We start from the raw sequence: 15738 nt of genomic DNA, 5'->3' as shown, positions 1-15738 counted from the left end.
CGCATCAATTGGGATGCTCAGTGAGAATCTTGACACCCCCCAGCCGGAGAACAGGCAATGCAAACGTGTCGACTCCAGAAAGGTACGGTGACTTCCTTGCCAGGATGACGATGAGCAAAACTGTCCTTGGCTAAATACTAAAAACATCGCACTTTACACCCACGAGCTGATTTTTTTTTTTTTTTGGAGTGCATGCGTGAGTGCAGAAACAAAATGCAAGTGTTTTGTTTAGCACTTGGCCAACATTCAACCCCCCAAAAACGGAGGCATTGTTTATTTGTATTTTTTGATGTCTCCTTTGATCATAATATAGGTCTGCACGTTGGCAAGTCAACGAGTTTGCCGTTGAAAGAGGATGATTGGTAGCTGCACACTTGCGTCCTTTTCCTTCGAACATGCAAAAATGGAACGTGACGCTCCTTGTCCAACTTGAGCAAAAGCAGAAAGCCATGTCGTGACATCATCGCTTACGAGCTGAACGCAGCCAGATGATCAAAGCGCTTCGACATTCTTTCGCCTTTAACGACATTCTTCGCACCAAACTACACGGCTGTAAAAGAAGCACAAGCGCAACTCCTACGGTGCCGCTGCGCGAGAATAGCGGCTGACAAAACCTTACGGCCCGGAGAGCCAGCGGGACGTACGCACGCACGCCTTGGGTCCCGCGGGATTCCGGGTCGGGCTGCACCATCCTGCCTGAAGCCCGCCCGCCCGCCGCAAATCTGCAACGCCTTGTGCCACTGCAAATTAAGAACAGAAGGGAACACATTTGGACAAAAGAAGATTCAGCAAATGTTGACATGAGGCTTCTGGCCAGACTTGACCAAATGAGAACATCAAAAGTTCCCATGCAAAAAAAAAAAAGACCTTGGAGTTTGTTACTCACTGTCTTTTTAAATGGATGTCATGTACAAAGTACAAATAAGTGACAGAAACTAAGCGGACACACAAAGTTGATGCGTCAAGTCGGTGTACAGAGAAAAGTTCATAAATAGGAATAATACAAAAAAAAATTGTGACGACAGACAGCAAGCGCCTCCCTCCGCCCCGGTGTCAGCCACCATCTTTGTGTGGATGGATCGTTTGTCTTTCTTGATGATTTGGCAGAGCTCTGAAGGAGGGGCCAAGTTGGGAGCCCCGCCGATCCGATCGGACTCTTGGTTCCCTGGAAGGGGTGGGGCGGGGCGGGGCGGGGCCGGCCAGCCAGCAAAAGCTGCGGTGGCTCCACAAAAAGCGTCTGATTGAAGGCCGCCGGTGTCCGCTCACGCGCTGGCGAGCGAGCACTCACTGCTGCTTGGAACGCCAAAAGCGTGAAGCGATGGAGCCCAGCGATACGCCCGCTTTTTTCTGCTGCGACCATTCGCCGACACGCTGCTCCTCCTCCTGCACACGCACACGCATTGCTGGTCAAAATGTTGGGAAGGAGAAGAGGGAGGGTTCGGGTGGCTTCCTCCTCTCCGCCGCACGCCCGCATTTGCCTACCTGCGCCAGCTGCGCCTGTCTGCGCTTGAAAGCGTCGATGGGGTCGTCCTCGGCGGCGTAGTTCTCCAGCACCGAGCGCACGTCCTCCACGCCGCTCAGAGCGATGGCTGCCGGACAGAGAGCAAAAGCGGTCAGGTGCTAGCCAACCGCCGGCTCACGGCGGCATGCGCCCTTACTCTTGAGGAAGTTGGCCAGGTCGTAGAGCGTGCGGTCGTCCGAGTTGCCGTCCCACTTCTTGAGCGCCACCCCGTTGAAGGGCTGCAGGCTGAAGGCTTCGCGCTTGCAGTCCACCACGATCACCTTGCTGCCGTCGCGGTTCAAGCACGACACGTCCTGGACATTGGCAGATATCCGCATCAGCGCCTTTTCAATCCGGGGTGGCCTTTCCCGCCTAACCCGGCCGGGCTTGGAGCGGGAAGGCCAAAAGATTGCGGCTTGGCGCCGCCACGTTCGCTGCCGACCGTTTTTGGGAAGGAAAAACGCACTTAGAGGGGCCGGTGGACGATTTACGGCCGCTCTCGTTGACCTCGCGACAATCGCTGAGCGCGGCGCTTCGAGCGGAAGCGGCCCAAGAAGAGCGCAGTTCATCGGCGCAGCAAACAATAGCAGGATGTGGCGCCGATCGCGTTGAAGACGGCCCGACGGGGGCGCCGCTCGCAAAATAGAAAAGGCCGTGCACGCACCTTGACGTGATGTCCTTCCATGTAGCGCGTGGCGTCTCGAAAGAGGCGATACAGGACGAAGCCCTGCGGGTCGATGCCGTCGATCAAAGGGTACGCCGTCTGCGCGCGCAAAGCCACGATTGGAGCACATCGGCCAGTCGATCGAGTTGAAATGAGAGCCATCAAAAAGCCGGCCGGCCAGCCAGCCAGCCAGCCAGCCAATGTCTCACCATGCCCGTCTCTGCGGTGAAGATGATGATCTCGTAAAGCGGCGCCAGCTGCTGGAACAGGTAGTCGATGCCTGGACGTTTCTTGAAGCGCCACCCAGTGGCCAGCTGGAAGCACACACCCCATGACTCCAAAAGAGTTGTTTGTGCGTGTGTGTGCGCACGCCAGGAGAAAGGTGGAAAGGGCCACAGCTCCACGCATATGTACACCCCAAATGAGGCGCAATGACAAAAAAGCCATTGGATCCCCACAAGAGTGAGACTGGGTGCATTGGACTAGACCCAACTGAATGACGGGCTAGAAAAATGCAAGTTAACCAAAACGGCGGCGATGGCGTCTAACCGGACGGGAGCGAGCCGGCGTCTACAGGGCGAGACCGGAACCAAAGCGGAAGAGAGCTAAAGAGAGCGCGGACGTACCGACCACTCCGGGTGCAGCAGCACGTCGGTGAGCTCCAGGACCAGCGTGTACGGAGGTTGGTAGTACGGCTCCTTCACTGGGTCCGGCAGCAATTTGGGGCTGGTGGGCTCGATGATCATCTGACGGACGGACGGACGGACGGACGGCATCAAAGTCTGAGGACCTCGGCCACGGAGGTCGACGGCCCACCCACCTGTCTGTAGTCCTGAAAGTACTTGACGGTTCTCTTGAGCTGCTGGACCACCGGAGGCTCTGAAAGAGACATCGGTTTTGGAATAATTGGGATACGACATCACTGCAAATAACGCGTCTGGCTGCCAGCCACGGTCGCACTCGCTCAAGCCGTGACCATCTGCGGCGCCCGCCGCACGGGACACACCAGCGCCCTCAATCAAACGGGAGCCACGCGTATTGGAGCGGGTTTCTTAGCGCCTTGATATTTCTCAAAAAGGCTCCGTTTATTTATGACTTGTGCTTTTTTTATGGCGGTCAAGTTAAAGATTTAAAAAAAAAAAAAAAAAAGGTCACCGGTTATTGTGTAATCACGTGAAAAGTGAAAGAGGCAGCCGATGGAGAGAAAAACAAAGCAAAGACGGAAACGTTTGGCTGGCTGGCTGGCTCGCGAGAGGGAAGAAGATGAATGAAGGATGATAAACAGAAGGAATGCAAGTGGGAGGGGCTGAGGTGAGAGCGAGCGGGGCGACAGGCGCTTAAGCCCCGCCCATGTGCACTGGCACGCGGGCTGAGGAGGGGCTGGCTGGCTTCCCAGGCAGAGCACTGCTAAGGAAGCAAAAAAGGCTTGGAAAGCCGCAGAGGGGACGGGACGGGGCGAGGCGAGCACGCCATCACTGCGCTCGGGCACCATCGCTGTGCCCGGCCGGGCGCCATCTGTCGTCAACTCGGCCCTCCTTTGCAGTGCGTGTCAATAAATGATACGCGCGCGCACGCATTTGCATGCGCGTGCGTGCATCATTTTTTTGGGGGGGTGATTCAATGTTTTACCAGGTAAGCCAATTGAGAACACTTTCTCATTTACAATGGTGACCTGGAGGCAAGGTGTGTCAAGTGTCTTGCCCAAGGACACAACAACATGTGACTGTGACAGAGCTGGGATGGAACCGCCAACCCTCCGGTTACTAAACCAGCCACTCTACTGCCTGAGCCACAGCCGCCACATGTTTATGTTGCCCACATGACTAAGTGAAAACACACGGCAGGAATGTTCTGGAGGGAACAACAAGTTGAGCGCGCTGATGCAAACACATGCACGCGCGCGCACGCACACGCACACACAAACAGTGGGCTTTTTTCACTCCGCGTCTGGCCAACTGCATTTGGATGCGCAGCGGAAGACTTTCACACTCACCTCGGTCAAACTCATCGGGAACCTGCGAGACAGGGAAAGGACACGAGCATTAGGAAAAAATCTGGACAGAAGTCTTTTTCAAAATGTCTGACATAGAACGCATGCACGTGGGCCTTTTTGGCAAATTGCCGCAGAAGCATGTCCAAATTGGCTTCCCTTGAGAATGCAAACCGGGGCAGGTTCTCAGCTTTGTTGTTGCTCTGTCAACAACCGCACGCTAAGTAGAAAGAAAAAAAAAAAAAAAAAAAGAGGCGCGACCCAGGCCATTTAGCCGTCGTCGGCACCTCCGCGACGCCCATCCCGCCGGCCCCCGTCTTTGGCACGTCGGGAGGGAGAATGAGCTCTCCTCACGTCATTAGCGGTCCGACGGAGCGAGCCCGACCCGCGCGCCCTGCGCAAAGACACCAGCGAGTCCAATTTGGGCTCACGCGGGTCGTCGACGGGCCGGCTGAGAAAGTGTCGACAAACGCAAACAACTTTGACTGGATGGTTCAAAGCGTCAAGCTGGCGTGAAGCCGGCACAAAGCTGGAGTAAGGCCGGCACAAAGCTGCCGTGAAGCCGGCACAAAGCTGGAGTAAGGCCGGCACAAAGCTGCCGTGAAGCCGGCACAAAGCTGGAGTAAGGCCGGCACAAAGCTGCCGTGAAGCCGGCACAAAGCTGGAGTAAGGCCGGCGCAAAGCTGCCGTGAAGCCGGCACGCTCCGTCCCGGGCCGGGCGGCATCGCTCCCAACCCGAGAAGGATTGCGGCAAAAGGGACAGCGGGAGAGAGCGCTTCCCGGTTAAGAGTGCGGATTGCGCTTCCAGTTTACTGCCGCAACCTTTGAAGCGGCAAATGGCACCCACACGTAGGTGAGATAAGTGTGCGCCGTCCGCGCTCGCTCGCTCGCTCGCTCCCTCGCTCACGACACGTGCCAGAAGTGTGCCGAGGATGGGAAAACAATTGGCGTGAAAAAAACACATGACGGCAATGAAATCAGATTTTCTGAGAAAGTCCAACAAGTGCATCATCATATTTTTTCTTCAGGAATCTTGATGAGACGCGGCGACGCCCAAGACAAGATGCAGCGTTTTGACCAAGGCCCGCCCGGCCACGGTTGAAAGGTTTCCCGCCGTGGCAGCTTGAAAGCCGAGCAGGAAGCGTCCAGGCGGGGTGCGCCGTGGAGGGTGCGACAAGTGTGCCCTTTGAAGAGCAGTGACGCAGTCAGGACAGTCGGGCTCTTTGATGCCTCCCGGCCCGACAGACGCGCCAATAAAAGTCCAGTCACAGCAATAAAAGGTGTCGCCGCCGCCGCCGCCACGTGTCCGCTTTGTTTTTACTTGCTAACGTTTTGGTCAACTTCCCAAGCGGTGCGCAAAACCTACCCGTTTTCCTTGTTCGTCCACCGAATTGGACCCTGGAAAGGAAGAAAAGGGAAGGTGTAAATGCGTGAAGTGAAACCCAGTTCAATTTGGCTTTGAGCGTCCTGGCGAGGGAGACGGCGCCACCTATTTTCTGGCAGAACACGAGCCGCCCGAAAACAGATTCCCTTGCGACTTATCCGAGCCGCTGGCGCTTCTCGTGCTTTCGACATAGGTGAGCGACGGAGCGCCTTTAGCGTCGGCACAAACGAGTCGAGGAGGCTCACCAAAAACGTAGACGACGGTGACGGCGCCGCCCAGGCCCATCAGTCCCGCCAACCTCAATGCCATCTTCTTGGCATAGGCGGTGTTCTCCTTCTGCTTCTGCTTCTCTTCACCGGCCGCCTGCTCGCCGGCCGCGGCTTCGGCGCCCTCTGCAGGAGGAGGCTGGCCCTGCGTGGCGACACCGCAAATCCATTCATGGGTGAAGCGTGCGGACATCTTGGATTGATCATGCGCGGCGGAAAAGGAATCAACCCGACTCGAATCGTCACGTGCTTCCGATTGAAACTCAGCGTAAGATACAAAGTACAGCGACAACGATTCATCGACAATTGATCAATGATCAAATTAGTCAATCGTTATTTGGATTAACGGAGACTTTGTTCGCTTTCAACTGTATTTTTCAACACAGGTATGGCAACTTTTTCAACTTTGAAATGAACAAATGGTGTTTTTCGAATAAATGCCCCAAAAAAGAGAGGGTTAACAAAACCGATTTTCTCTGACCTAGTTGAACGTCACGTCACGTCACGTCACGTCACGTCACGTCACGTCACGTCACGTGCGCCGAATGGGCAACAAGTCCAGACAACCAATGCAGACCTCCTTGGAAGCAAAAGCTCCATTCCATTGACAAGGTTTGCTTGATGGTGACGGTCCAACACCAAATGTCAAACGAGCGTGCGGTCGACGGGAGAAGAAGTTTGCCCTGTGCGGCTTGGTAAATGATTTCTTGATATCGTGCAAGTCTTTCCTACAAAAAGCCATCTTCATTTGAACCCCAACATTCCGGATCTACTGGGTCAAGGAGAGGCAAATCAACAAGGGTCTGCTTTCATTCGCTGCATGTTTTTGGAACTTTAGCGTAGCATACCTGAAGGAGTGGCAAAGAGAGGAGGGGGCTGGCTGGCTCTCCTCTCCTCTCCTCTGCTCCTGACCTTCACGCCGAACTCGCTAAGGCAACATATGCAAGGAGCTCCGCGCATCACATGACGTTGCAATGTCTGTCGTCATTCCGCCACAGCCATGAACCTTACCTTTGCGTCAAGTGACAGCACTAGCCTGCTAGCATGCTAAGAGTCGCTAAGCCCGCTCCGTCGAGGGTTCGTTCGTTCGTTCATTCATTCAAACGCGTGAAAAGGTGAAATAAGCTACCGACGGTTTGGACGGCACAGCCGACGCGCCTCACCTGACTCTGCTGTCGGAGCCGCTCCTGGAGAATCGCCTGGGCCAGACCTGTCGTACCGCCATGCCCGGCCGGCTGTTTATCCGTGGACAGTGTGCGTGCAACGTCCGCCGCGGCGCTCCGAAAACTGAAGAGGCCCCGGCTCGCTCGCACACACATGGGGAAGACACACGTAGCCGACATCTTGGATGGCAGTTAGCGACGAGCGCCGCGAACGCCCTCCTTACTTCCGTCGCGAAGGAAAAGGACAAATACACACGATTGGCTGCGGTTGTGAGTGACGGGCGTGACAACCTCTCAGCGAGGGCTCAAGGAGGGGTGGGGGAAGGAGGGGGGGGGGGGACACTAAATGGGCGCGCCTTGCTTTACTGGCCAATCAGAAGCAAGAAGGAGCTTGCCCTTCCATGACGACACAATTTGGCCATGTTGGTTGAGGGCAAATCCCCAAAGTTATTACAATGTTGCTTAACTTTGCATACTTATTATTATTATTATTATTACTATAATACAGCAATACATTGATATTATGATCAAACACCAATTTCTGTGACGGGACTATTTATTCCTTCCTGACGGTCTGATTGTGAATCCAAAATAACAACAGAAATGTTCCTCTCAAGCAGAAGATTGGTTTCTTAAAGTGACACGAACAAAACCAACTGCTCGTTACATATGTACAGTCAATCGTTCTTCTGGTTATGACGTTACGAGTTTGTTTCTTTACATTCTGTCAGCTCATTTGAATAAAGAGAAAAGCTACCTAAATGCTTACATTTGCATATATATTTCAGAGAGAGAGAGAGAGAGAGAGAGAGAGAGAGAGAGAGAGAGAGAGAGAGAGAGAGAGAGAGAGAGAGAGCGAGCGAGCGCCCGAGAGTTCTAGCATCATCGCCATTCACAACCATCCTCCTCAGCCTCAGCATCATCATCGTTGTTTATCTGAGCGCGGTCGTACGTCACGTTTTGGCAGCAAGTGGCTTGTCTTCAGGTAAGATAAAGGGATAAATCGATAAGTAGAAAGAAAATAATAAACTTGAGTTTTTTTTATACATACATCTTTTTTCTTAAATTCATTGATTGGCGTGCACCTTCGGCATGCTCGTATGCGCGGTCACGACGATGGAAGGGAACGCAAACGTGTTATCGAATGGCAAAAAATGTCGTTGCTTTCGCTGCACGCAGCGTCTTGTAAAAACAATAATTGTTCTGATCATATCATCGTTTGTATTGTCCGTGCGCGCGCGAACTGTTTACCTGCGCACGTTGGCCTTCATAGCGTCTCGTTTACTAATGTTTTGTTCGCCATCAAAATCATAAACTGATGAAGATGACAAGTTCGCACTCGGATTTGTGCGATCGATGCGCCTTTGTGTTATTTGCTGCGACGTTTTGTGTGGATGTAAAATGGAGGCTGGCTGGGGGAAGTGGGGGGGGGGGGGGTGAGGGGGAGGGAGCCACGGCCTCCTTGCTTGTGGACCACAGATAGCTACATTACACACAGGACGCAGGACGCGCTTATGACTCTAATAATAAAATAATAACATGCATGCGATCCACCTGCTTTGCTATCCATTTAGGATGCTAAATGCAAGATGGGCTGCTTGAGGCTTGGGCTACACGTGACCTGCCGAGTTTCGAGATACATTCGGCCATTTACATTTGTAAACATTTCCTATTTCTATTTATTTATTGCTTTGACTTGCCTATGCAAACTTGCTAGGAACGAAAGGCTAGCAGTGAAATCAATTCAACTCCTTTCACAATAAGCTGCAAATTGGTGAACAATTGTTTTCTCAAAAATGCCTTTAAGTTGTTTAAAGACACTCCGTGATGAAGTTTACTGTTAAAGCAAACATAAATGACACATTGTGCATTTGAATCAACACAATTTTGTCTACAAAAGTGAAAGTCCACTTAGCTTACTAGTAAAAATAAAATAAAAAGGAAAATCTTCATGGCATGTTGACAGGTAGCATCGACACAGAAGCCGAAGGGCAAGACAGTAATTGAACAAAAAAGAAGCAAAATATTCATGGCATGTTGGCTCCATTTGCTAAGTGCACCGCTGACTTCCGACGAGGAGCTGTAACAAAGCTTTCCAGCACCGTCGTAGGCGCTCTACAATTCTTCTGCTTTTGCCAGAGCTGGCCCGCCAATCTGCCAATTTTGAGGCCAATCGGATTAAAAAATGCACACTGACCGTGAAGATTCGAGTTGAAAAAGAAAACTGGAGTTAGAAATTTGTGCTGCTCCTTGCTGCTTAGCTACATTGTAAACCTTTGACCACTAGAGGGGGCTAACACACTAGCCGTCTCGAAGTCCCGATTTCCAACGCCAAGCGCCGCTTTGCTTTTCCTATGACTTGCTTTTAGTCCGATTTTTGGAAGAGATTAGTCAGCAAAAGCAAGACGCCGTAAATAATGGCAGTGGACAATGACGATTGACGCATAATGAAGCTGAGCCAAGATGATGAGCGGCGCTGACTTTTGTGTGGCTCGCAGCCATGACCAAAGGGGAGAACCTGGAGATGCAGGAGAAGGAGCGGCACGACCGCGACAAACAGGAGGACGACGACAGGGTCCAAAGGGAGGGGGAGCTGACAGAGGAGGAGGAGGAGGAGGAGGAGGAAGACGAGGAAAGAGCAGAAGATGAAGACGAGGAGAGAGCAGAAGATGAAGACGAGCGGGCCGAGGCGCGCCAGGATGACGACGAGCGGGAGGAGGGAGGACAAGGTCGGCGGCCGGCGCCGCTCCACGAGTCGCTGGCCGGAGAGGCCGACGAGAGCCAGCTGCAGTCTGTGTCTGCGCTCCAGAGTCCGGTCCGCGAGACCCCACGTCGGGCCGTGGTGCACCCCTCGGCGCAGGCGCCCCTCCCCAAAGACTACGGTAGGCCCAGCTCAGCACCTGCGTTGGTTCCGTTGCCTTAAGCTAAGCCTGAAGCGTGTGCGTGCGTGCGTGCGTGCGTGCGCGCGCGCGGCGCTAACCTGCACTTTGCCTTTGTGGGCCGGCCGTCCAGCCTTCACCTTCTTTGACCCCAACGACCCGGCCTGCCTGGAGATCCTCACAGACCCCCGGACCAGCATCCCGGAGCTGTTTGCCATCGTGCGCCAGTGGGTTCCCCAGGTGCAGCACAAGATCGACGTCATCGGCAACGAGGTGCGAGTCCGTCGTCCGCAAAGTGGCCCCACTCTGGGCTCTTTTTCAAGCGTCCGTCGGTCACTGTGGTGTGCCTTTGTCAGATTCTGAAGCGCGGTTGCCACGTGAATGACCGCGACGGTCTGACCGACATGACGCTTCTCCACTACAGCTGCAAGGCGGGCGCGCACGGCGTGGGTGGGTGAGAGAGCACGCACGTCTTGAGGCCGCTCGAGCTTCGGCGGGCGCTTGCTACTTGGCTGTTTGGGCTGCGCGCGCGCACAGGTGACCCGGCGGCGGCGCTGCGTCTGAGCGGCCAGCTGATTTCTCTGGGCGCCGACGTGAGTTTGAGGAGTCGCTGGACCAACATGAACGCGCTGCACTACGCCGCCTACTTTGACGTTCCGGAACTGGTCCGAGTCCTGCTCAAGGCGGCGAATCCCAGAGGTAGAAGCGCTGCGACTCGGGCGAGCGACTCTTTGGGGTCAGCGGGCTAGCAAACTCCTTTGTGCGCCAGTTCTCAACTCCACGTGCAGCGACTTCCACTACGGGACGGCTCTGCACATCGCCGCCTCCAACCTGTGCCTGGGTGCGGTCAAGTGTCTTCTGGAGCACGGTGCCAATCCCGCCGTCCGGGTCAGGACCTGATCTTTTGCTCTTGATGCAAAAGTCCAGATGAGGCCAAAGGTGGCAAGGAAAAAGGAGTTGTCTTGTTGTGCGCAGAATGAGAAGGGGCAGGTCCCCGCCGAGGTGGTGCCCGACCCCATGGACATGAGTCTGGACAAGGCCGAGGCGGCCACCGTGGCCAAAGAGCTGAAGCGGCTGCTTCTGGACGCCGTCCCGCTGAGCTGCCACCTGCCCAGAGCCACGCTGCCAAACTACGACAACATTCCCGGGAACCTGATGCTGTCCTCGCTGGGCATGAAGCTGGGCCAGCGGGTGGTGCTGGACGACATGAAGGTCGGTCAGACGCCGCCAGAGGGTTAGGGCCGCGACGGACGGGCTCGTCCTTGTAACGGCTTGCGCTTTCAGACGGGGACGCTCAGGTTCTGCGGTACCACAGAGTTCGCCAGCGGGCAGTGGGTCGGCGTGGAACTGGACGAGCCCGAGGGAAAGAACGACGGCAGCGTCGGCGGCGTTCGTTACTTCATCTGCCCGCCCAAGCTCGGTCAGCGCTTTTGCCGCCGCCGCCGTCGGTGACTGACTGTCGCTCGGCTGACCGTCGCTCGGCTGACCGTCGCTCGGCTGACCGTCGCTCGGCTGACCGTCGCTCGACTGGCCTTTTTTCCTTCTCCCTCGTACAGGGATCTTTGCGCCGGCGTCAAAGATCTCCAAGCCTGCGGAAAAGAACATCTCCTCCGTCACCTCCACCCCTCGGACCCCCCGCCGGGACCTGGCCTCGCGCCTCGCCGGGAAGACCAAGAAAGACAAAGACAAGAAGGAGAAAGGCGAGCGCAATACATCCGCTCCGGAGTCGAGCGGGACCAATAAACCCAGGCGTGCTTTTGCGCTGTGCCTCGGCAGCCCGCAAGAAGAAGAAGACGTCGGCCGTCAGTCCCGAAGCGGAAGGACTCGACGCCCAGGTGGGAGATCAAGTCCTGGTGGCCGGCCAGAAGAACGGCATCGTGCGCTTCTTCGGGAAAACCGACTTTGCGCCAGGTCAGAAAAGGGGACTTTGGGGGATTTGCTCAATTTGCACATTTCACTCCATTTTCACTCGGCAGGTCTGTGGTTCGGTGTGGAGCTGGACCAGCCCACGGGCAAACACGACGGCTCCGTATTCGGGGTGCGCTACTTCAGCTGCCTGCCCAAGTACGGCGTGTTTGCGCCGCCCTCCCGGGTCCAGAGGTGAGCGGGCAACACCCGGCTGCTGTCAAGTCAGGTGCGTGCGTGCGTGCGTGCGTGCGCTGGCTGACTTTGTTGTTCTTCAGGATGGGAGGACCTAAAGAAGGCTCACAGAATGAGGAGATGTCCACGGTGAAGAAGGTTCACCAAGTCACCAGTGAGTATCCCGACCCGAGGACCCACTTGTCTGGCGTGAGCGCCGCTGACATTTTGGGCCTTTTGCCGCAGTGGCTCAGCCCAAGCGCAACTTCAGCGCCGTTCGCTCTCCTAAAGATCTGACCTCCGAGAGCTCCATATCCAGGTAAGTGGGAGCGCCTTAAAGCCGAGGCCCGGTCGCTTCTTTCAACGTCTTTGTCCGCTTCAGGTTGCTCTTCTGCTGTTGGTTCCCGTGGATGCTGCGAGCCGAGATGCAATCCTAAAGGCGCGCGTGCGTGCGTGCGTGCGTGCGTGCGTCCGTCCGTGCGTCTGTCCGTCCTCCTCCTACCTACGGCTGTGGTGGTCCGAGCTTCCCAAACTCCCGTCCCGCGCTGTCAGCTCACGTGTTTTCTCCAGTCTTTCCTTACACTCTTCTTGAGTGCCTTGTCCATCGGATGTTCTGCGTTCCCGCTGAAGAAAGCCTCGCTGCCGCCGGCTCGCACTCGGCTAACGACTTTAGTTTTTGTTTTGTTTTTTGGTCGAGTGCCACGTGAGCTGCAAAAGCGGCCGCTCGCTCGCTCGCTCGCTCGCTCGCTCGCTCGCTCGCTCGCTCGCTCGTTCGTTCGTTCGTTCGTTCGTTCGTTCGTTCGTTCGCTCGCTCGCTCGCTCGCTCGCTCGCCGGCTGGCTGGCTTTTGTGCTTTACGTTCATCTCTTGTAGCTCTTGTTGTCTTTTGCTTTGGTTTTGTTGTGTTTTTTCAAGCCATCTCACCGAGCCACGCCGTCCATCCATGGTTTGAACGGAGAAATGGCTTGCAATGTGACAAATCAAGCAAATTGCGGTTTTTGTCTGTTGGATGGCGAGAACAAGAAGGTTGTTGGCAGCTCCGTTCTCTGCATCCATCAGATTGTTGATGGCGGAAGCGGCACACATTTGCAGACTTAATCCAAATGGAGTTGATGAGCACCAAAAGTGCAAAGGGGGCCCAAACATTTGTGCACTTTGCAAAGTCTTTCTGCCTTTCTTTGGAACATTTTCAACTTTGAGCCTTGCCAACGTGGCAAACAATCAGCATGTTTCTGAAGGCCCCTTCTTGTTTGCTTTGTGGCGTGGCGCGGCGCGGCCGGTCAGAAGAATTTGCCGCCACTCTGGGGCAATGCCACACACGCTTGGGCTTCCTTTGCCGTCAGCTCCATATTATTGCACATTCACGTACGGTCGGTCTCCAACTAAATCCACCTTGTGCTCTTGTTCAATGAGCGAGCGAGCGACCACCAGGCAGGCAGGTAGGCAGGCAGGCAGCCACGCAGGCAGCCATGCAGGCAGGCAGGCAGGCAGGCAGGCAGGCCGGCGACAAAGTTCTTCGAGAGGAGGATTTTGCCTCAACAAAGCGGTCAGTTCGACGACGACAAAAGCGCTCCCGTGAATAATTGTCAGCGAGTATGGATGAGCCGACAAGCCGCGCGCGGCTCTGGTCCAACTAAGCTCAAAACAACATCACCGTGACGTCACCAAGTGTACTTTTGTGCGTACTTTTGCATGCTGTGTACTGTTGCGTCGATGTTCTTCCTCATCTTGTCATTAGCATGGAAATGCATCCCATAATAGGAACAAGTGCTGTCTGTCATTTGGTCAATAGGATACAAAATAAACCACTGGGTGTTGGGTTTCTTTTTTGATTACCTGTCCATTCTTTTGGCTTGTTTTGGGGGGCGGAGGGGGCTGATGATGCACTCGGAGTGCTCGCTCCACTCCAGTGAAGGAAGCTGTCTGTGACCAGACCAGACCAACGTTGCCTCCCGGACGGCGTCATGTGCTGCAAAGGTTTCCCGCTAAACAAACGACATGATTGGCTCTTGGCGGTCACGTGATCCAGCGCTACCGCCGGCCCCTTCTTCGTCCTTCTTTCCCGCTTTCTCAAAGCCAGTCCCGATTGATGAGCTATCGGAGGAGGGGGAGGAGTTAATCCCGGCTCAAGGCCTCCGCTAATAGCCCGGCGGCCTCGGCCAATCACGGCGCGGCTCGACCGGCCGCGGGTGCCGCACGGCCCAAAATAGAAGGCACAGCAATTAACCGGCGATGAGAGGACGAAGGGGCGGAGCCTATCCCGGTTCATCCGGTGCAGAGCCGTCAACCACAGGGTCACTTATGGTCGGCGGCGGAAGTTGTCGAGTCACATCACGCCCTTTCCTCCTTGCGACTCAAACCTCCCGCTTGAAAGGGCCTTCCGGTGCACTTTAGCTGGTCGGGGCACAGAAAAGTGGGCCTGGGCTTGCCTGGCCTGGCCTGGCCTGGCCTGGCCACCTTCCTTCTCATTGTCTACTTGCAAATGTGGCTGATTTGCATTGGCTGGCTAACAGCATTGCAATCAAGTCCGGATGCAAACATCTCTTCATCCTTCATTTGAGTTCCTGAAAGTGCAAGCGGGCACGCGTGGGTCCATTGCCACGACCCGTTTGTCCATCGTTGACCGGTCAGGTGGATGAGCGCTCGCCGTCCGAGCGCTCGCCGTCCGAGCGCTCGCCGTCCGAGCGCTCGCCGTCCGAGCGCTCGCCGTCCGAGCGCTCGCCGTCCGAGCGCTCGCCGTCTGCGCCTCGCTCGCCCCGGGTCAATTGGCCTTGCTTTGCGTCTCCGTTTGCCGCAGCTTGTTTATCGCCCGCCCACAATCCTCCGCTTTGGCCTACTAAGAGAGCAACCCCTCGGCAATCACCCTCTTTAATTAGCTGACGTGATTGTGTGCGCGTCTCCGCATCTGCTCGTGGCTGCCGTGCGTCGACGTGACTCAAGCTTTTCCAGTTGACTCGCTCCGTTCCTCGGTCTCGGGCTCACGGTCATCCGTCACTACTTTCAATTTGCTGACATGCCGATGACGTCGGACTCGTACGGTTTACTAGATTCAAAGTCCCGATTCCAAAATGTGAAGGCAAAAGTTTTTGGCGCCGCGCTGGACGTAGGCCTTACTGCCTGGCTGCCTTCCGACCTTGTTGCTACGGCAACCTGTCCGATTTGAACATGGCCGAATCCCAATCGGGACACTCGCACAAAACGCCGTGGAGAGTCAAAGTCAAAGTCAGCTTTATTGTCAATTTCTCCACATGCCAAAGACACACAAAGAAACCGAAAGTCAGCCTTCAAAATGGTACGTGAGGAGGGAGGAACGGTAGGCGCAGGCACATCCCGTAACCAGCTTCACGACCGGCTCGTGAAAAGCAACGCCGGCCCCCGTTCGTCGGCCGCAATGTGGACAATGTGGGAGATTCTTCAGTTCCCGTTTGAAAGGGTGAGAACCTCCCTCCCCCTTGCCCTGCCTTGCCCCGCCCTCCATTCTCTTAGTCAGCCTGATGCTTTGCTCCCATTGTTCAATTGCGCACACGCGCAAACAATGGCGTCAATGGAGAATCCATAGTGGGATGGGGGGGAACGCTACAAAGGCGCGACGCTATTCTCCAGACAATTTTTTTCTTCTTGTTTATTTTTAGCGCGCATGTGGTAGATTACAAATGCCCCTTCAATCCATAACGTTCAAATGGTTGAGGGGCGGGGCGTCTGGTGGTCTTTGTCGTTGCTACGGGCAACCAGAGGAGTGAACCCGTGCGTGCGCGTGCACGGGTAGGACTTGCCTATGTCCTGCTGTGCGGGCCTCTCACACGAGGGGAGGGG

At 55.3% G+C, this 15738-nt stretch overlaps 2 protein-coding genes across 3 annotated transcripts; one reads left to right on the top strand and one right to left on the bottom strand.

Annotated features, from left to right (window-relative positions):
- Positions 1–874: 874 nt before the first annotated feature.
- Positions 875–7231, bottom strand: timm50 (translocase of inner mitochondrial membrane 50 homolog (S. cerevisiae)). Of its 2 annotated transcripts, none has more exons than XM_049726031.2 (11): positions 6969–7231; positions 5785–5950; positions 5522–5553; positions 4159–4180; positions 2986–3044; positions 2792–2911; positions 2375–2479; positions 2166–2264; positions 1659–1815; positions 1483–1589; positions 875–1403 (listed from the first exon to the last, which is right to left on the bottom strand). In XM_049726031.2, exons 1-11 carry the CDS (start codon positions 7146–7148, stop codon positions 1263–1265), a joined length of 1188 nt encoding a protein of 395 aa, XP_049581988.1. In that variant the 5' UTR covers positions 7149–7231; the 3' UTR covers positions 875–1262. The 2 variants fall into 2 exon arrangements, with proteins under 2 accessions (XP_049581988.1, XP_049581989.1); XM_049726032.2 differs by having other exon boundaries at positions 875–1383; positions 6969–7226.
- Positions 7232–7796: 565 nt separating this feature from the next.
- Positions 7797–13757, top strand: clip3 (CAP-GLY domain containing linker protein 3). The gene is made up of 14 exons (XM_049726000.2): positions 7797–7953; positions 9467–9850; positions 9981–10120; positions 10204–10297; positions 10385–10546; positions 10617–10735; positions 10823–11059; positions 11132–11267; positions 11404–11547; positions 11624–11758; positions 11824–11947; positions 12031–12101; positions 12173–12245; positions 12309–13757. The coding sequence occupies exons 2-14, from the start codon at positions 9469–9471 to the stop codon at positions 12361–12363; spliced, it is 1872 nt and encodes a 623-aa protein (XP_049581957.1). The 5' UTR covers positions 7797–7953; positions 9467–9468; the 3' UTR covers positions 12364–13757.
- The last annotated feature ends 1981 nt before the right edge of the window (positions 13758–15738 follow it).

This window comes from Syngnathus scovelli, chromosome 7, assembly GCF_024217435.2.
Source record: "Syngnathus scovelli strain Florida chromosome 7, RoL_Ssco_1.2, whole genome shotgun sequence".
Classification (NCBI taxonomy): Eukaryota; Metazoa; Chordata; class Actinopteri; order Syngnathiformes; family Syngnathidae; genus Syngnathus; species Syngnathus scovelli.
This window is presented reverse-complemented; position numbering and strand designations above follow the sequence as displayed.